Here is a 21,258-nt window from a genome sequence, read left to right on the forward strand (position 1 = left end):
AAGTCGAAGCAAAACATCTAAACTACAAATTTAGAGGAAAAGAAAGAGAGGCAAATGACGAGCTTAAAAGTTCAATCAAACTATAACACAGGAGCAAACTTAGGTACCCATATCAGAAAATAAACTTTGCTTAATCTTGAAAGCAAAATGAAAGTCCTTTAAAGTCTCATGGCAGAGCTATGAGAGAAGGTGTTAGACTGCATAACTGAGACAAAAACTTGTGGAAAGTTGCTCTTGAGCCTGTGGAATGTACTGCTGATGATTCACTAATGTTATATAGATGTTAACCTCTAAAGAAACCCACATGCACAGTGGCCACAGAGAGAAAGCAGCACGTCAGTGACACAGACGCAGCTGCAGCACTCACTCATCAATGTCACTTCAGATCAGTTCATATAAATATTACTGTGCTCAAAATAACACAGGTAACAGTACCAACAGTACCATGTACCTAATATACAGTAGAGTAGATCTACTATGTATCTTTTTGCTAATGATAATGTTGTAGAGTTACATGTTTTTGATCATGTTATGGTGAGTTCATGGACTTTAAATGAAGGTTGCTGTGGTTACATTTTCTGAAGCCCAAGAAAACAGATTTAAGAAGTACTGCTGACTGCCCTGCGTTTGTTGGTTGTGATTGTTTTTGACAGGTTTGGTGAAATATTTTTCATTAGATGACTCCAATGTAATAGTCCAGATTACATGTATGAGCGCATAATGCATGTTGGGACATATTTATCTGATCTTTGTTAAAGGTGTGTACATTATTGTACATTTGAATATTTTGCCATACATTATGTGCACATACATATATGTGCTCATAAGTAAATGTAAGTGTGTAAGTGTGTGCGTGTGTGCGCTCAAGCCGGTGCTGGTATCTGTTGCCAGACGGCTGTCTCCTGGCATTGCGGTTCCCCTGCCGTGTGTGTGTATGGTTGTTGACAGTGTGGACGGTAATGTGTGTGATAGATCGCACTTCAGGGACCCCATAATCACATCAGCCTAACCTAGTCTATCAGCTGGGCACAATGGGATACCCTTCACTCCTCCTTTAATCTGCTCCATCTAGTTCTTCACAGCTCCTCTGTCCACCCCCTGTGCTCACTCTCTTCCACTGTTCTTTACACTTTTATTTATCTACTGTGATTTTTGGTGAATCTATTATTTAACAAATCTTTCATAATATTATTATTTATTTTTTCAGCTTTATAACTTTCACAAATAGTTATTTATTTTCAATTCTTGCAGCCTAAACTTTGTCTCAACATAATGACTTAAAAGAACTAATCTAGAAGAAGATGGTGAGAGAACACAGTGAGAGTGACTGGTGCCAAGGTTAAGTATTTTCTCTCATAATCGGTGTTGCTGTTTGCACATGTGTGCCTAAGTGCGAGTGTCTTGAAACAGACGTGTGGGGTCGAGGTTGCATAGCTGGCCCCAGGGCTCCCCGACAGTGCAATGCACCCGGCAAATGGCCCTTAGCCTCGCTAGTGCTGCTAGCCCTACGATCCATCATACCATATGTTCTCAATGGGGATGCTAACGCTAATGACTGATGAGTGGATGGAAAGGGGGCACATAAAGGAGGGGGAAGATGATGACTTGAAAGAGAGAATTGTTAGGGAAAGAAAGGTACTGGGCCAGAGGCCAGGATGCACAATAGGCACAGAGAGAATAAAAAACAAAATAGAGTTTCAACTGTGGTACGAGCACAAACACAACATTATGAAAAGTAATATTTTGTTACTTTGTTACTTACCCCAGTGAAGTACTTCACTGGAGAGAGTTTATCTGTTTGTACCGATATAACGAGATGAAGTACATACAGTACATAATTGTGAAAGGGTTTTAAAATTGTTTTATTAACCAAATAACCTTTTATGTGGAACTTTTTAAAAAGAGAGAAAGTCTATGTGGGATTGCAGAAGGTAATGAAATACTATAGACTGGCCCATATGGGGCCATTGTTTATGTGTGATGAATAGAGTCCACGTGTCTGTCTCTGGCACTCACCACTAAGTGAAGCCTGCAGAGGGCACCCTGTTGACTAGGTGTGTGTCTGTGTGAGAGTTCTGTGTGTCTATGGAGAGGGGATGAGTGTCTATTGGCCTGCTGTGTGCTTGGCAGTGCCCTCAACAGTGCTATCCTGAGTGTATTTTATCATCATCTGCCATGACAAAGATGTCTAATGACACACACATACATTCACATCCACACACTCTGACTGTCCCATCTGTGCGGTGGTATCCGGGTGCTTTGGGACACGGCAGGAGGGTAGGAAAGGGAAACGACCCTTCGTTCCTGCCCCATGTGTCTACGGTAGATTTATTCTACTCTTAGTTACACATTTTTAATAATTTGCTTAAAGTCTTACTTACTCTGAATGTATGTGTGCACCTCTGCTTTCTCATGATCACTGCAGCAGACCAAAGAATGATCAACAACCCTGCCTCCACAACACTGGAGCCCATAGCCATCATGGAGGGTCCCATCACAGCAGAGCTGGCCACCTCTCACAGAGTAAGGAACTCCCCCACAGCAGCTGTCACCAAGGCCCACGGAGACCCAGCCCTGTGCGTGGTCAGGGCAACAGTATTCATCTACAAAGACAAAGACATATGACAGTGTGTGAACAAAGAATTGGATGCCAAAAGGGCTGCCATTGTCAAAATGAGAACAGGAATGTGTATTTGATGCGTACCGTTTTTAACATGAATATAGTACCCTCCACAGCACTGATGTTCAGGGAGTGAGGGGAGGAGTTTACTGTTGCAACACACAGGACTGGCTGAACTGTTCCAGTTTTGGTAAGTGCCTTCACAACAATGATACTGTGGCTTTTTAGGGAACAATAAATCACCACAACAAACCTACACATGAACACACACACAAACAGAGGCTTGAGAAGATGAACAAATAATTACCTCAAGTTAAGGATGGAGCACTCAGTTTGACATCAATTTAACATCAAAGGATCAGAATTTTTATTTTTATCATAAATGACAAGCCATTTTATTGGCCTGGTGAGACAAGACTCACTTTTTCTATATGTCATAGAAACTAAAGTCTGGGACGAGGCTCTGCCTCCCAGAGTTCTGATAGGTGTGACTGAACGGTGGAATGGGCAATAACAGGATACAGCGTTATTTGTCTGTGACAAGATAAAACTGAATTGTGTCTCTAACACACTTCATTCAGGCAGGCTTAGCCCACCAAACAACACATACAAGAAAACAGTTCTATTCTATTGTTGTGTGGATGAGTGCTTTCGTCTTGTAAAAACTTTTGGGCAAGTGAGGTTCTGTAAGACCTGCTTGATAGCAACTTATGGAATGGTAAAGGCCATTTGTGGCTTTCATGTGAAAAAGGATTTCTACTGAAATAAGGGGCAAAGCACTAAAAACTATTACATGAAAAATAGCTGATACAGGAATATTTCAGAGGAATTCTGACTTGACAGAGATAGTACAATTTACTTTAAGCCTGGTCCCAGATCCTCCTAGTTAGCTCTCAAGGCTACAGCTGTATTGTATAAACTTGACAAGTTTTCAGGTTTATTAAAGTGTCATTTTGAGCAATTGAAACATGTTACTTACAGTAAATAGTAGGTATGGGCATTATACTGTGGTTTTATTATAATGTGGTTTAATATCATAATATGGTACTGATTAGCAGTTTATGCTTATATAAAAATGCCAAGGTTTTTGGAACTTTGTTGTTCCTTCACTTTTCCTATAGCCACAGCACATACTAATTCATTTAAACACTCATGCCGCAGGTTTTAATTTGATATTGAAGATGAAGTGAAAGAGCTGTGTAGTGATGTGATCATGAAAATCACCTCTGTGTCAGGGTGAAAGCAAGACACTCCACACACAGCATGAGCTGCAGGACACTGGATGTAGGTACATGTGAACCCTGAGCCCACTGCCTTCTCTGACTCCTCTGAACCACTGCCACATGACCGGATGGTGCGTCTTAAGACCTCATAACCCAGCATGATCCCACTGGGCCTGCCTGGATGGGACCAGTCCAGCCTCACTGCCCTGAAAAAATACAAATATAGAGAGAATGAAAAGCATATACATTACATTAGAAACTCATCATTACCCTGTCTCACTATCATGTATCACAACATGTTTAATAACATGGTATTTGTTCGATTACAAATAATTAGATTATTTCTTCTTTTATTAGCGGTGGACAAAAACACGTTGAAATGGTTTTGTACTGCCTTCATTTGCATTACCTGGAACTGATCACTGAAGAGTTTGGTGTTTTGAAGTCCACAGGTAGATCTTCCACAGTAGTGGCATAAGTAGGATCACTCTTGACACATGCATACACAGTACACACCTCCACCTGAAGCAGAGTATCAGCTTCAGCAGAACAGGTTTGTGTATTTGTTATGTATCTGAGTACATTTTTGTATGTGCTTACCTGCACACTGTAGACAGTAAAGGGCAGAAGGTCCATTAGCAGATAGGAGCCTGAGCTGTTGTCTCCACTGGCCTGTGGCTGGTCATTCACATAGATGTTGTAAACTGTAACTGCTCCGTTTGATCTGAGTGGAGGCGACCAGAGCACGCGCACTGAACTACTGTTCACTGGAACCACTTCTGGAGGGGGCATTCCTTCTGGCTCTGAGGGAGAGGTTATCAAACCAAAAAGTTTTACATTAACAGCATTTTACAGCATGTGAATTCTTCCCCAAAAAAGTAAAAATACATTGTATTTATTTACAAGCTATTTCCGTTTTATCAGTCAAACTGTCATAACACTCAAGTATACAGGGATATGTCAAAAGTGGAAACCACAGACTAAACCAGAGATCAGAAAAGCAATCATACTCTGTGAGAGTGCACTCAAAAAGAAGTTAACCCAATTCATTTGCTGCCAATGCACTTACCTAAACCCAACCTATTGCTCTACATTTCATTTACTCTGAGATGTCATTATCAATGCAATACTGCACATCGAGAACCTTTTCTTTACACATACACACCCAGAATACCCACATACACATTTTGTCTGCCAATTAGTCCTGATGTTAGAGTCGCCCTATAGATTGCAGGCCATGTTAGAGGTTGAGCTGCATTAGTTTAAATATATTTGGCCTTGGTGTGTGTATAAAATGTGTGTGTGTGTGCTCAGTGTTATGGCTGTAAAATAATGAAATTACCTCTAGAGCCCTCTCAGTTAAACGAGCCGTGCTTTGCCTTTAGCACCTAATGATTTTCTAATGTTTTTAATGCACTTTTTTATTATACTGTTCAGATTAGAGGGAAAGTGAGTGGAGGCATTTGACATATGATTATATCTAGACTGAGTGAGACTGTGGGATGGTCAGAGAAAAGGAACTCATCCAGAAATAAAGGCTCAACAGTAACAGTAGGTAGAAGATGTAAAACTCACAGATGGCAAAAAATCATGCACCTTTTCTGCTTTAAAGGCCAAGTGTGTCTAGGAATATTTTAATGAACAACTTAACAAGTTGAAAACATGTCTTACTGTTGATGCAATTGGTGCAGGTGGTGATGTTACATTAATAGTATCTTGCAAATCACATGCACACATCCTTTGGACACTATAAAGACTAAGTAAGCAATAATCTGAAATTCAATACAATAATTATCTGGACTTGAACACCAATTAAATCAATGTGAGAGCATGATTTCTTGTGTGTATTATAGTATATGTGTTGCCAACAAGCCTTTTAAAGGATCTTAAATGTTCCTCACACACACACACTTTGTATTGATTTCATGCCTCACTACATGATGTGTTTAACATCTCCTGGGCAAAGGCAAATCACAGAGAAACACACTATAACTCTTAGTTTAGGTTTGATTCTCATCTATACAGTACCTAAGGCAATGCTATGTCATGTAAAAACAATATATGACAGAAGTTAATTGCTGACATGGTGTGGACATTAACAGATTTCCCATTCTCCACATACCTCCATCCTCAGTGGTGGTATTAACCATCGCCTTGGTTGTATTATGTGGTCCATTAGACACATGTAACAAGACTGAATACATGGTACTGGGCCAGAGGTCACTTATCACTGTGGATGTGACGTTTGCTGGAAAAGTGTACATTTCACTAGAGCGCATAGATCTGACTTCGATAAAATATGAATCAACTTCTCCCTGAAGATCATACAAAGCTGAAAAAATGTAAAGGAGGATTATTTTAATATCTCTCTTAGAACAGGCATGTTCATGCTGTTAAAAGTGCTTGCTTACATGGCTGTGTCCAGTTAATATATATTGCTGTATGATTGATGGGGAAAGCTGACACGGACGGAGGGTGGAGGGGAATCCCTGCCATTGTAGTAGCTGTAAAAATATCGCCTGAAGAGTTGCCCACATCATTATAAACCAATAACTGGTACTGGTACTGGGTAAATCTGTGACATGGGGAAAAAAAGAAAAGTAAAGAGACTTTATTATTACTCTATTATTTTTGAACAATTGACATTGATATTGCATGACCGGTAATGTTGCCAGAATGCTGAAATTTCAATCTCTATTACTAAGGAAAGGCACAGTACTCATACTGTTTTTAGGCAATATAATGTAAACACAAAACAATATTAGTATGTATAAAAATAGCTACATGGTTTGTACAAGTTGAGACTGAGACCTTCTGAAAACTATTACAGGAAAGGTATATTTTGTCAATTTCATGCGTTTCAGTAAATTTTATTAACACAAAAGTGTTGCAATGTTTAAAAGTTAAAAGTATTTTCAAGCTTATACTGAGCACAGTAATTTATAAACTTGAAACAAAAAGTACACCCAAAGCTGTTTAGCAAGCATGGAGGGGGAAAAATCTGCTTCCACCAAGTGCCAAACTGAGATTAGGGGACGCTGTGTGAAAAACAATTTAATTCTTTGGGATATTTGCTTAATGTATCTTTGAGCGGTATTAAAAGATCGTCATCAGCAGAAGCTCGCCGATCGGCTCTGCACACATGGTTTGCTGCAGTGCCGCCGTTTGCTCTAGAGCTCATTTCAGTAATCTCACCTGCTTAGGCCTTTATCTTGGTAGAACAATTTGGTGCCAGAGTAAACATGGAACCAGTGATGGAGATCTTCAGTTGAGGAAGGGGTTGTGTCTGCCTGTGCGGGGATTGTAGCTGGGCCTAGGGGCTGGTGGGTTTTACGTCTGAGCAACTTGTACCTGCAAGTAAATTTGAATTAAAGAAAATAGGTAAATGCATCAATGGATGTTTAGGAATGCATTAACAAACTTGTACACAGATGGCTCAATCCTAGACTCATAAATACCATGTGTGCATACCCTGACATACTCACAAGCTTACACGTATTGACTCTTCCTTATCACCAATTTCCTTCTCTTCTGTTTTTCATCATTTCTCTGCTCCGTTCACTGTATCTCCTCCCTCCCCACTCGCCTCCCTATGTTTTTTTTTGGTTTTTTTTTTTTTTGCATAGTTTGTGTTTTCCTCTCCCCACAGTGATGCTAATTTCTGCTGTAATCAGAAGAGAAGGGCTTAATGCCGCCTTTTAACCAACCCACTTAGACAAACACACTGAGCTGAACAGAGCAGAACAGAGACAAGCTCATGCATTTTAATCATCTGCCAGGAAAATAAACCTTTATTTTAGGCCTAATCACTAAGAGAGAAGAACAGGACAAAACAAAATGCTCCACAATGTGCATTAAGAGTAAAACAAATCTATACCAAGGAACTTGCTATATGTTAGCAGCTTGTTCATGTGTTTCAAATTGTTTACTTATATTTTCTAGTAATAGAGTAGCCACAAACAACATGTCAAATATCCTGGGTATCCCTGAAAATAAATGTCATTGTTAGTCTTATTATTTTGTTAGAGGGCTTGTTGTCCTTTCTTAATAACTACAGTATGGTCAGGGTACAATCAGTCACAGAGCTGAAGTAGTACACTGACAGATATACAACAGAAAACCATCTACTTTGACTAGTTAAAGGTAATTTAAAGTTACAGATTTTCACAGGACATGGCTGATCTGAGGAGGATAAGATCTCACAACTTACTTGGTGAAAGTGCTAACACATTATCCATAAAAACACTAGAATTCCAACTACTAATAGGTTTTGCTAGTTCATTCCAATATTTTACAGGTAATTACTAGTTAGCACTTTCACCAAGTACACTGAAAAAATCCGAGAGGGGTTGCTCAAATTGCAAAAACAAATTTAACAACAATAACATGACTTTTTTACATGTCTCTGTCAAGCATGTTTAAATCTTACAAAGGTTGCTTGATTGTGATCGATGTTAGACCTGCATGTTTTAATCAGGTTGCGGAAACATGACTTTATTATAATCTCTGGTGAGGCTCCTCCCTCTGGAATTCTCCTCCCCAAAACTTTTGGAGGGAAAATTCAAATGTAGCAGGACACAGTTCCAGGAGCAGAGGACACACAGTGTGGAGCAGGAGGATTATGAGAATTGATCTGGAGGTAAGACTTTTCAAAGATTTTATATGCTTCTCTGGACTAGAATGTTGTCATTGTTAAAACATGTTTGTGGTGTTTTATTTGAAATTAGAGTTAATGTAAGGAGTGTTTATAGTGAGACAAATTGTATTTGACTGTCCATCTACAAGAGTGTGACAGTTGTACTAAGATTTGAATGTGTTTATTCCAGAGTCGTCTACAAACAAAGAGTGATATCCAGAGCTCTGCTGGAGCTGTGGGGAAGTTCAAGAATGTTATAGCTGATGTTTCAGAAAAAAGGAAGATGTCTGAGAACCAACAAAACACAGAGCACAGATGAACAAAGTAAGTAACTCAACTAAAATGATTTTAAACAAATTTTTCAAAATGAACTTCTATTGAAACAGTTATCGTAGTTTTAGATCATGTTTAGAGGAAGAAAAGCAGCACACGGTGCGTTTTGTTTCTGCAGATACAGTTCTAATGTTCTTGTGATTCTGTTCTGGCCCATTATAGGTACTTTAAATGTATTTAAACATGTACAACAAAGTAGATCATCATAATGTAATCATGTGTTATTCCTGTGTCCACAGACAGAGACCAGAGCGTCTCCACTGGAATAAATCTTCACACTGTCCTGCTCCAAACTGTGTGTCTCTATACTTGTGCTCTTGTGTGTTTGATTCTGTTAAGACAATACAGAACTGTGGAAAACTAAAGACTGTTTTTATATTCTTTTACAGAATTAGATCAATTAAATTAAATTATACAGACTTATACATTTCACGATAAGGTAACATCAGATAAATATGCATATTCAGCATGATTTGATAAAATTTCATCAACATGAAAAAGTGACGTTCATATTCTGAGAAAAATATGTGTAGAGGGGATCGAAATAAGTTTCAAAGCCTAAACATAATTTTATTGCATGCAACCGCTTTCCATAACTTTTTTACGCAAATCCAGCAACTTTTTTTTTTCAGTGTAAGCTGTGAGTTCTTAAATACATATACAGTATATATATGCTTGGCTAAAGTGATAACAGTGAAACTAAACTTGTGTTAATCCTATTACCTGATGTTGAGTCCATTGGGTCTTTGCGGTGGTTGCCAGGAAATTGCCAGAAAGGATTCACTGACAGGCACTATGGTCAGCGGTGCAAGGCTCTGAGGTACAGTGGGCAAGGTTGTAGCCAGTGTTGGAAGGCTCTCAGTGCAGCCTCCAACAGTCCCAGCTCCACTGGAACATGCCAACACAGTGACCGAGTAGTTAGTGAAGGGAGTGAGTTCTGTTACTGTGATGTTGTAATCAGAAGCATTGTCATGAACAATACGAAGGTCTTGGAGGCGGATTTCATAGCTGTGAATCTCTCCATTTGGAATCAGAGGGGGGGACCAAGTGACCTGAACCAAAAAAGAGTTGCTATTACATTACAGATATATTATTGCCATTACTGAATTTTTTTGACATAGCATTTTGTATTTGGCAGATTATGCTGGACATACACAAATAACAGTTCAACCTTTTGCTTATTTATGTGAAAACAATACTTTCCATTGACTGAAAGACATAAACAAGAAACAAAATGACAAATACTGGAATTACTTCATGAAAATGAGGCAAGAGAACATCAATTCCTTCTATTGTCAAAGGTAAATACAAAAATAGATTTAAATTCAAAGTTTTAAACAGCGAATGCCCATGACCATGTGATAAAATGAAAATTATCAGATGAGTTTTTTTGATGATGATGTCTGAGAGGGAGGGCTCTGAGGAAAAAGGGTGAAAACCATTGATCTAGCAGACACACAAACTGTCATGTACACCAGCTGATCAGTTCAGGGCTTGTTCAGAATTACTACTGTAAGTGATTAAGTGGTCACTGATGATGAGAGCATTATGAATGAATGTCAAGAATAATTATTTTCCATATAACCTTGATATTCATTTAATAAGTGACACTATGAGGTGATACAGACACACGCACACTCGCACACACAAAATTACATATGGGCAGGGTCACGTTGAGTTAGGTAGCTCATTTCCCAAAGTGCGTGTTGGGTGTGCTTTGTGGTGGAAGTCATTTACAGATTGAATAGCCTGATGTAATCTGGAGATGGTGAAGACAGCAGAGACCCTGGCATGACACAGAGCTCTGAGGCCGTGCAGTATCCTCCTCAATGTGTGAGAGTGAGAGCTCCAGTGTGAAGGGAACTATGAAACGTAGGCTGAAAACTTCAGTCGGGGTGTCCCAGCATGCAAAAACCTTCATAATATTAGTTGTAGAAAACATTGTTGAGTTGTAAATAAATGTAATATATTTGAAAAAGAGATTTAACATTTTTCCCAACTTAAAGCCAATATTTGTACAGACAAGGGTTTATGTAGAATAAGCTGCTCAACTCAACTAACAACGTGCAAAAAACCCCCAAAAAACAATAGGTTCCCCACAATATTTTTCACTTGGTACAACATTATAAGAAATTTAATTTGTACAAAACAGAACTGCTTTGCCGGTTCAGCAAACCAAAAGCCAATCCAAACTTCACTATTGTCAAGGTCAGTTGGTAACCAGGAACAGCCTGCCTGTCTGTCCAATTAGCAACAACCAAGAAGGGACACTTTGCCTATTGGACCCCTGACCCCTAAAGCTGTGCTGCAGCAGAGATGACAGGGGCGGTTCTGAAATGATGACAGGCATTAGCATTTTTCAGCAGTTAGCATTAGCTCAGAGCTGTGAGTGCCTGTGAATGTGTAAGTGTGTATGCATACAAAATTGTTTCTTAGACTTTCATTGATGGGCCTTCATGTAGGATTATCTTAATTCTGGCCCCTCCTTCAAAATGGCCGACAGGAAGAAAACTGCCTCAGACAGGGTCACAGCCCCTCCCATTTCCTGAAGGGGACCTTGAGTTGAGTGTTTTTCCTTTCTCATTAAATCACCAAAAAGAAAGATGAAGAACATCTTTGACATTGCTTTGTCTTTTCTATTCCCTAACTGTGTGATTGGTGATGTACTTCACGAGATACTAAACAAGTGACAAATTGAACATTTAAGAGTTCATAAGGTTTCTAGTACCTGAAGTGACTCCGGTCCTAAAACCCAGACTCTTGGTGGACTTAGACCAGCAGGCCGAGATGGTCGAGTCGTTACATTAACCCAAGGCCCTACAGTGAAAGTACAAACAAGATTTGTGCTGTAGTTATGGGAAAATATCAACTTCATTGTGGCTATGTCATAATTAAACATACTGTGTTGATTTAAAAACATAATGTGACTGACCTGCAGCTCTGCCTGCCAGGTTTTGAAGAATCAGTCGATACTGATAGGTCGTCCATGGACTAAGAGCTGATGAAGAGTCCAAATAAGAAAGAGGAGGAAGGTTTGGTGAGAGCTGTACCACAGTAGAAATCAGATTGGTGCCAGCAACTCTCCTTTCTATTGTCCATCTAAGTGAAGAGACATAAGGATCAAAAAAGGGTGGATCTGAGGTCTAGAAAAACTACATAAATGCTTACCGTTCCAGAGGACCATTACTCCTCTCTTCCGCACCCCAGGACAAAAGAACAGAGGTGGGTGTGTTTGAGTAGACATGAGGTGCAGGGACACCCTCTGCAGGTGCAGGAAGAGTGCGAAAACTGGGAGAAATCTCAGATAATGTGCACCCCACAAAAGTGCATGCTTCAACCTACAGTATACAAAGACAGAGTTTGTGCATATATTGCACTACATATGACTATTTGAATGGAATGTGGATTACACTGTCTACCTGTAGTCTGTAGGATGTGTATGGTAGAAGGCCATCAACAGTGTAGCGAGTGCTGTTCCCATGGACAGTAACCATTATGACAGAGGAGTTTGCAAAATGAACTGAGGTAGTAGAGCTAGCGGAACTGGATAACAGAAGTCCAGGGCCCTGGCTAGTACTGCTTCTCTCACTCATGTTTTGTATTGGAATCCCTGAACTAGAGCTCATATGGGGTCTGGTGGTGGGTGATGATAACACAGTGTTCAGGTATGATGTTGTAAGTTGTAATCTTGGCTTAGAGGTTTCACTCCAAGTGAAGTATGTTTCAGTTGCTTGTGAAGAGTAGCTTGGAACCAAAGAAGTAACTTTTGAAAGAGGCTTTGAATCAAACTCAGTGTCTAAAGTGCTGTACAGGTAAAGAGTGTAATTTACGATAATGCCATTTGGTTCTAAGGGTGTGGTCCAAGTAAGTAAAGCACTCCGAGGATAAAGGCCTTGGACAGTTGGTGTGTTGACTGGTCCTGGTTCTGGACAGAAGCAGAAAAGGACATTGCATTTGTTTATTTTTCTTTAAACCAGACATTAAAAAACTGTGTCACATACTTTAAATATTTCTCTCTTGACACAAGCCACAGTAGCCAGGACTCTGTATGGGAGCTCATTTAAAGGTAATGCCCCCTCTGCCCTCCTCTCTCTGCATTTACATCCAGCTGAACCCCTCCATAATGGACACACATAGATATCGTGCATGTCCAAATACATAGACACTCATTTTTGCCTAACTCATGCACACGTGCCCGCTTGCACCCACAGCGCTGCCATATAGCGGTAATGGTTCTGTGTGAAGGGCAAGCAGATCAAGGTGACTGAGCGGACTGAGGGAGCGTGCTGCGTCGCTAAGTGCTACCGCTAACCGCTAACGGCTTTCCCAGATGGCAAAGTGTGTGTGTGCGTTAAGAGTCAGTCAGAGTGAGAGACTAAAAGACGACTAGCAGCCGGTTGTACATGAAAGAAGTGTGAAAGCATGTACGTGGATGTGTATGTCAAACAAGATTTACATAAGGTGCTCATTAAGAGTCTTATTTACAGATAATCCCAGAGTGGTAGAAGAACTGACATAGAAGTGTAGCTGTTTCAGACCCAACAAGTTTGCCAGACCTGAAAAGTGGTGCTAGTATATAATAAATAAATAAATAAATAATGGAAATAAGTTAAGTTTTTTTTTAAGTTTTTTTTTTTTACAATAGGCCAGTAAACAGACATGTTCACTCATAGATCCAAACACTTTATCACAAAGTAAAATAAACACAACTGTAACACGTGGATGTACAGCTTGGTTGGTTTTACAGAACACAAGTGCCAGAATTTTAATCCCTTGTTCTCTTCCTATTCTCCAGTCTTTCTCTTTCTCTCTCTCTCTCTCTCTCTCTCTTTTTTTACTGAATTTTGGATGTACTCTGTTCTTGTCCTTTTTACATCCTTTCTTCAGTCGCCCTGCTAAATAAACAATTCACAGAGTTGACCTTTTGGGTTAACAGGTTTTTATGCCAGCTCTACTCAGCACTCACACTGATTCAATTACCACCAAAGGTCCACTGAACCCCAGGAATAATCTATCTGCCTGTCTCCAGTCTGCATATGTATTTTTGTATGTTGAGTTTTTTGCTTTTTGGGACAATCTGATCATGATCTTTCTCAAGAAATTCTTAGTAAATTTAACATAAAAACACAAACTAGGTTTCTTTAATTGCATGCAACCCATCAGTGTAAACAGGCTTTGTTGTTACCCCTCATTCTCTCATTCCTTTTGTCCTCTCTCCCCCAGACCACCTCTCCCTCTAAGTGTTCAGTGTTATTTAAGCTTTACTGGCGCGTGTAAAATTCTGCAATTTGAAGGGCTGTTAAGTTTTTCAATTGAAATTTTCATTTAACATGCAGGTGATGCTTTTCCCTTTTTTCAATTTTTACTGAAGCATTACCGATCATCCAGGGGACATGTAGCAAACCCACATTTTAGCACTATGCTTTGTTACTCACTGCTGCTTTCCTCATCCAACTCGATCTCTGTCTATTCTAGGACCTAAACATCCATCTTTTTCTCCATTCCCTGTACACCACTCGCCCTTGTTCCTTGCCTTTTCAGTAAAACACAGTAGCAGGGGTCTAAACCGGGGGTGCAACCCACCAAGCCTTAAATCACATTTATAAGGATTTGGTTAGCATAGTAATAACACAATCAAGTGACAAGGGCCTGAAGGGCAGTGGAGGAAGAATAGTGCATGTGTGTGTATGCATGTCATCTCTCAAAGTGTGAGTGTATTTGTGTGTAGATCTGTGTGTGTCTATATAAAAATAAAATGAAGGGTGTCTCTTTCAGCCTGTGCGTATGTGGGGTACTGGGCCTCTGAAGGTGAGTCGAGGCTTCTGTAAGTCCTAATGAGGACAAATGCAGGGCTTTACCGTCATCAACACGCCTATGACATGGTTTTAAATGTGTCACGCAATAAGGAAAGAATTAATGTTCCAGTATTTTTCCAGTGCATTATCCGTGCTGCGTTTGAAAACAGAAGGACGAAGAGTGTGATATTTTACTAAGGTCAATAGCAATAGGCAAACAGAAATAGACCAATATTACGTGACAAAGCTAATTATTGTAATTTTCAAGAAAAATAGAACTATTATGAATAGTATAATTGGCATGGCATTAAATCCAGTAAACAAAGGAGGATAAATAAATAAAAGGGTCATTTAGTTCAAACAAAACAAAGCCTACATGTTGAGTCACAAAGAGTACAAGGCAGTGTTCTCTTTGGGCCAGTCCAAATTTCTACCATTTTTACATATGCATTGTTCATTTCTCTTAAGCGTAAAGTAGGATTGTCAAAAGTATCAGTTCCCAGATACTAATCCATACTAAAACAAAACTAGATTACATTTTAAGTACTGACACTGAAAAAAAATATACATAGAACAAAACTGGACTTGTTCTGAATAGTTTTAATGAATGGCCAGGACCAGTATCAGTAGGTAATTGTAAAAAAAAAAACTCCTATGTTTGTTAAAAATAACATTCTATTGTCCAAAAAATGAGTAGTATTATTATCATTGTTGTATCGTATCGAGTCTTTCCCTTTGTATTGAAATAAAGTCATATTTTAGTAACAACAGTTCCATGAAGCCATAGCCACAGAGGCTTATGTTCTTCTATGGCATTCTTTTTACTCGCACACCCCTCTCCTAGTGCTCCTATACAGTGCTCCCTGGCGTATACACACATGTTTGATTCTCCCAGCGCCGGGCCCTCTCTCAGATCACTTAGTGGGTGTGAACATGGGAGTCGACAGAGGAAAGGGAGCTGTCCAACACTGCTAGAGTTTATGTTCACAGGAGCTGTCCATCTGTTCTACAGCCGCACAAATTCATAGGCACCAAATTACATTAAAAGATGGATATAAAACATTAATAGAATGATAAAAAGGAAAGGAGAATGCCTGTCTCTCTCCCTCTCTTCTCTTCAATCATCAACCTCTCTTTCCTCTAGCTTTCTCACTTGTCTTAGACCTTTTTACATTCCATATTTCAGTCTCTACTTTTTATCAAACAGTGTTCATTTGTTAAAGCTATTACATGTTAATACAATTTTAAATACATATACTGCAATACACCGTGCTAATGTTTGCACCAACGTTGTCACAAATCCATAAATATTACAACCTTACCGCTGACCTTCTTGCACCTGAGATCATATTGAATGACATGTCTAAAATGTTTCCTAAATATGTCATTTTTAGTAGGCACAGGGATTAGGAGGCGAATGCAGTGCTTCTGTCACAGAAGTGATGACAAGTGGACAGGTTTTATAGTGACAAATTACAGATCTATGTAAGGAAAATCTAGTCCACTTGAACGTTCTGTTCTGCCATTGCTTTAGGCTGCCTCTTCATAAAATCTTGTGCCTCTGTGCATACACTCTATATTTTGAAGTATACTGTATCATGTGTATTCTGAATAATGATTACACAAGTCCAGTGAATGGCTTATTATCTTCCCTCTTCTCTTTTCAATGTCAATTTCATGATGATTACTTGTTCTGGTCTCTTCTGATCTGTTTGTATTGTGATTTTAATGTCTTTTTTGTTCTTTAAGCACTTTGAATTACTTTGTGTACGAATTGTGCTATACAAATAAACTTGCCTTGCCATGTTTCTGGAATATGTTCTAATAATGAGTAGAAAAAAAGACAAGCTAGAGCCAAACCACCGATTAGAAAATAATGTCAACCATGGCATTCAAAATGGAAATATCTTGAACTTGGCACATGCAGTTCTGGAATATGCTAAATTACAGTAGTTGATGCCAGATGTAAATTTTTGCAAAATAGCAATAATAAAATGTGTCCAAAATTTATGAAAGTGTAAGTGGGTGGTAATCCAGGCATGTTTGTACGTTGCACTCACATTTGTGTATATGTGAATGTCTCCACTGTATGCAAATCTCAAGTGCTTAATGATAATGTATGTGATAATAGTGTGGTACTAATTAATTTATAACTTAGTACTGAGGAGGCTGTTCCATTGGCTAATATGATTCTATTATACCAATTAGCCCACAATGACACTGGCTAGGTCACTCACATACAGATGCACCTCAGGATATTTAAATTCCCCTTTTCGATTTGTAAAACAAGCAAAAAACTGTATTAATCATATTTCGTATTCAAAATGTAACTCATGAACGGGCGTATACAGCTGCAGATGTGTGGATTTTGTTGAGTAACACAAATGAAGTGCTTGTCTACGTACTGTCTTCTGCTGTTTGAAAAGTTGTCCAGGGTCCAGAGGTTTGTCCGTGGAGATGAGACACGGTCACTCTGAACACATACTCTGTGTAAGGACTCAGGCCCTCCACAGAGAAGGTAAAGGTGTCAGTGGCATTTTCCAAGAGTCTAATAAACATAAACACACAGACACATTTCAAACAACATTTAACATTTAACAGCAGCCAAAAGCAGCCCATGTTTATGTTAAATTGGTGAATTAAATACTTCAGTGTTGCTTTATACATACATTTTCATGATTTTGTCATTTCTTAATAAGCTTTTGTGTGAGATATGGTCCTTTGTCATGTTATCATACAAAGGAATCTAGGACAAAGTAAAAGAATATTGTCATAAATGAAGGACCATTGACCATTTAGCATTAGATGGATAGAAGGGATGAATGAATGAATAAATCAGAGAACAATGAGATTTCCAAAGCCAGAGAGGAGGAGGGCATGGCTGTCTGATATATAATACATGTAGCTAGTCATTTATTTATTACCACAGAATGAGAGCCTCCTCTTCTTGGATTAAATTGCAATTTGTTGTCAGGGAGCATGTAATGAATACATATCAGATGCACACCTTCTCGCTCTCTTTTCTATCACATTTCCTCTGCCTCTCTCTTCCTCCTTCTCCCTCTGCTTTGATTTTTTTGTCTTTTTGACTCTACCCCCTGCTTCTCCATCTCATTCCCTCTCTGTTTTTCTGATGTTCTGTCATATTGATGTGACATTTTTAGCAGCACTGCATAATGTGCTCCTATATGTATACCTAAGTACTGTATGTGAGTGTCTGTATGGTAACATGTATATGCCGTGTACCCAAGAACGTGTGTCTGTCATTCATATAAAGGCCATATTAGCTGGACACTATTTGCATGTCCTATGTAAAACAGTGCTTCAACATGTGCTCCTCACCTTAACACAGACGTCTGTGAAGATGTCCTCATTTGCAGGCCGTACTGAAGAGGGCCAGGTCCATTGGAGCGCTCTGGGACAGACCAGGACAAATTCAAACTTGAACTAGTTGCACTGACCAACTGTGCAGGCGCCAACCCATCTGGAGCTATAAATAGAAGAAAAATAAAAACAACTGTTTACTGAGCTAAACTTTATTAAAATTTCTATGTATTGGTCAAAAAAGTGTTATTATAATGTGTTAAAACAAATTATCATATCAAATATGCAATCAAAACTGAAAGCAACACAAAAATACAAATTAATTTTTAGTACCTTTTGCTATTGCAATGCCACGCACTATAATTGCTTATCACATTAATAAATTCACGTGAATGTTTGAAAATCGACACAAGCCCTTGATTCAGTAAGTGCCGTCTTTGTAGTGAAAACAAAGATGTGAAGAAAGATGAGATCAAGGGACAACAAATCAAAAAGCAAATGACTGAGAAGTAGTGAACAAGTAGTTGACTATGTGCAATAAGAGCAGGCTCCTCGATGTATAAAGTGACCCTCCAATCAAATACATGCATTTCTGTTCACCACAAGGAGCGTCTGATTGCACAAGACATCTTGAAACCAAGATAGTTGTCACAAACACTCATGTGTGTGAAAAAGCCTTTGAAATCCTTCTGTGACAGCTCTCTCAATGTTATTTCTGATTTGTGCAGTTTGTTAAAATATGTCATGACTATGTCTCGTAAGTGTCCACCAATTTTATGTACAACCACCAAAATAACACACAACTTCATACATGGACACATTAAACATATACTCCAGAGACACACTGTTGCTGGGTCTACGTCTCTCTCATGCTGTGTTAGCAGGTACAATATCAGAGGTGTCACTAATCGTTTTAAACTATGCACTTTATGTTCGGTTCGCTCTCCGCGCTCCTCCTCCGCTGCTCCTCTGTCTCATGCTCGGGTATCTTCTCTCTGTTCTTTCATACAACAAGGACACATCAAGACAGTTTGCCTTAAAGAAGTCTAAAGAGATGCCAGAGGCACAGAGGTAGAAAGAAAGATAGAAAGAGGAAACGTCTGGTATTTAAAATTTATACTTTCTTATGCCTTTGTTTTGAACTTGAACAGCAGAACTTTCCTAAGTGTGTCTGTTGTTGTGCTCTGACTCAGGGGTGGGTGTGGTGTGGTCCTGAACTAACAAATAAAGCTTTTTGTGACATTTATATTTCATTATATTTCAGGCCAATCAGAGTTCAAAAATAGACAAATATGTTTGATCTTTACAATTGCATGCTAATATAATGTCATTGACAAATTTGAAATCATCTAGAGAAACTTACCTGTTGGTGGTGTTGTGATACTGAAGGGCAGGCTCTGCACACAGCCTTGACTGTTGCACCCTCTAATCCAGAAGCTGTAGTTGGAATAGGGCTGCAGGTCAGTCACTGTTAACCAGCTGCCCAACACTGCATTTCTGTCCACAATGCCATCATCATCTGAGAGCAAGCACATTTAAAACATTATATTATATATATTTTATATATATATATTATATTATATTCAAAATTATTTAAAAAAATGTATTGTTCTTTTTAATCAACACACAGACACTATATTACAGCACAGGTACAAAAAAACACTTCATCTAAATGAAATAAAATATATGTATGTTTTTTTTATTATTATTTCACCAAACCAACCAAAAATCTTGTTCTTCATGAACAGACTGCATGTTTTACCTTTGCTTTTGTAGTACAGTGTGTAGGTAAGATTCCCATTTGGTCTTGGTGGGGCAGTCCAGCGGACTCGAACTGATCGTGAGCTGTGATTGGTCAACTCTAGGAGAATGGGGCCCTCTGGGGCCATTTCTAATGTATGCATCTCCGTCTGATTAAAAGGAAAAGAGAATGAAAAGACGCACACATAGTAAGACTCTTGTGCTCATACAGTGAATTTAATAATACATGCAATGCACACACACATTTCCACCTGATACTGGAGATATACATGTACAATAAAAAAATTTAAACAATCTCCAGTTTACAGTGTTTTATTAAGATATTTGGTTCTATTTTGTTCTAGTAGTTTGACTTCCAATCACAAATTGCTCTAAAACTTGCTGTCAATTGTCCTTTAATCTTTGTATGCACAAACTGACCACTCTGCTCTTCCCTGAGTTTTATGTCACAGCTTCCTATTTCAAGACCTACTTTGCTGTGAGCATTTGTTCTATCCCCAGAAATATCTATAATCCCTAAACACCCACTATTTCTATTTGTGATTCTATTTCTCTCCATTTCCCATCCATGCCATGTCCTCTCCTCTTTTCACCCCTTCATCCTGTTCACCCCTCCCCTTCCCACCTTGCTCTACTCTTGTTCTGCTGTGTCAGCTGGTCTGACTGTTTGACTAAATATGGCATCTGTATTGGAAAAATGCCCCAAAATATGGCCTGTCGTCAGAGACATCATTGAGTGCAGAGTGGCATTTCCTTCCAAATGTCACTGTCGCCACGCCAACCCTCATTATTGAGCTGCGTGAATCGATCACCTTTATGACACCCAGTGACACACACATGCCCCACAAACTCAAATTATTGCACTGAAGCAATGGGTAAGGTTTGGATGATAATCTTCAGTATTTACTTGATTAAGAAGCAGGTACATTAGTAACTCACCAGCGGTCCTCTTCCACAGCTGTGTGCAGTACAGGCCTGTAAGCGCAGAACGTGTCGGCTCCATGGAGAAAGTCCATCCACCACAAAGAACCTCTCAGATGAACTAGAGTTTAGAATAAGGGCTCCATCCAGCCAAAGAACATAGCTGGTAATGACACCTGTCACGTCAACAAAGCATATCAAGATCCTCATGATAATACAAATGTTATTACATAGTATTACACAGTTACACAGTAACAAAACAAGAAATTAATAATAATTAGCAGGTTAAACATTAGGAAAGAAACTAATCAATGTTTACACTTGAGTTTAATGTTGTTATGTAACAGTCACCAGAAACAAACCCTGGTTTAAAAAAAAATAATTAATTAAAAAAAAAAAAGAAAAAGAAAAATGTACCCCCCAGAGAAGGGTCATGAACCCCATTTTGGCAGCTGTAAACTATGGGGCTATGGATAGAGAATACTGTACACTAACTACAGAGGGTACTGATAAACACAGTTGGGTATGCAAAAGCTGGATTCTTTCCTCTCACATCGGCCACACTACCAGTCTTCCAGGTTATGTCTTCATAGTATAGCAGAAATGATAAAAAATGACCTTGTCATCCTGAAGGTAAGCTGAAGG

The 21,258-nt window shown here is 39.0% G+C and overlaps 1 protein-coding gene across 1 annotated transcript in view; it reads right to left on the reverse strand.

The window, feature by feature from the left end:
• ush2a (Usher syndrome 2A (autosomal recessive, mild)) overlaps positions 1-21,258 on the reverse strand; it is a 115,568-nt gene that overhangs the window by 42,049 nt on the left and 52,261 nt on the right. Inside the window, 18 exon segments of the mRNA XM_055154316.1 lie at positions 2,382-2,603; positions 2,705-2,873; positions 3,845-4,049; positions 4,253-4,365; positions 4,444-4,646; positions 5,966-6,175; positions 6,255-6,418; positions 7,039-7,194; positions 9,536-9,864; positions 11,541-11,629; positions 11,745-11,911; positions 11,981-12,150; positions 12,232-12,737; positions 17,013-17,155; positions 17,950-18,097; positions 19,295-19,450; positions 19,694-19,841; positions 20,632-20,789. Coding sequence (XP_055010291.1) covers positions 2,382-2,603; positions 2,705-2,873; positions 3,845-4,049; positions 4,253-4,365; positions 4,444-4,646; positions 5,966-6,175; positions 6,255-6,418; positions 7,039-7,194; positions 9,536-9,864; positions 11,541-11,629; positions 11,745-11,911; positions 11,981-12,150; positions 12,232-12,737; positions 17,013-17,155; positions 17,950-18,097; positions 19,295-19,450; positions 19,694-19,841; positions 20,632-20,789 — 3,456 coding nt within the window.

The sequence above is a fragment of the Boleophthalmus pectinirostris genome, unplaced genomic scaffold (genome assembly GCF_026225935.1).
Source record: "Boleophthalmus pectinirostris isolate CB_2022bp ecotype Guang Dong unplaced genomic scaffold, ASM2622593v1 HiC_scaffold_19, whole genome shotgun sequence".
Classification (NCBI taxonomy): Eukaryota; Metazoa; Chordata; class Actinopteri; order Gobiiformes; family Gobiidae; genus Boleophthalmus; species Boleophthalmus pectinirostris.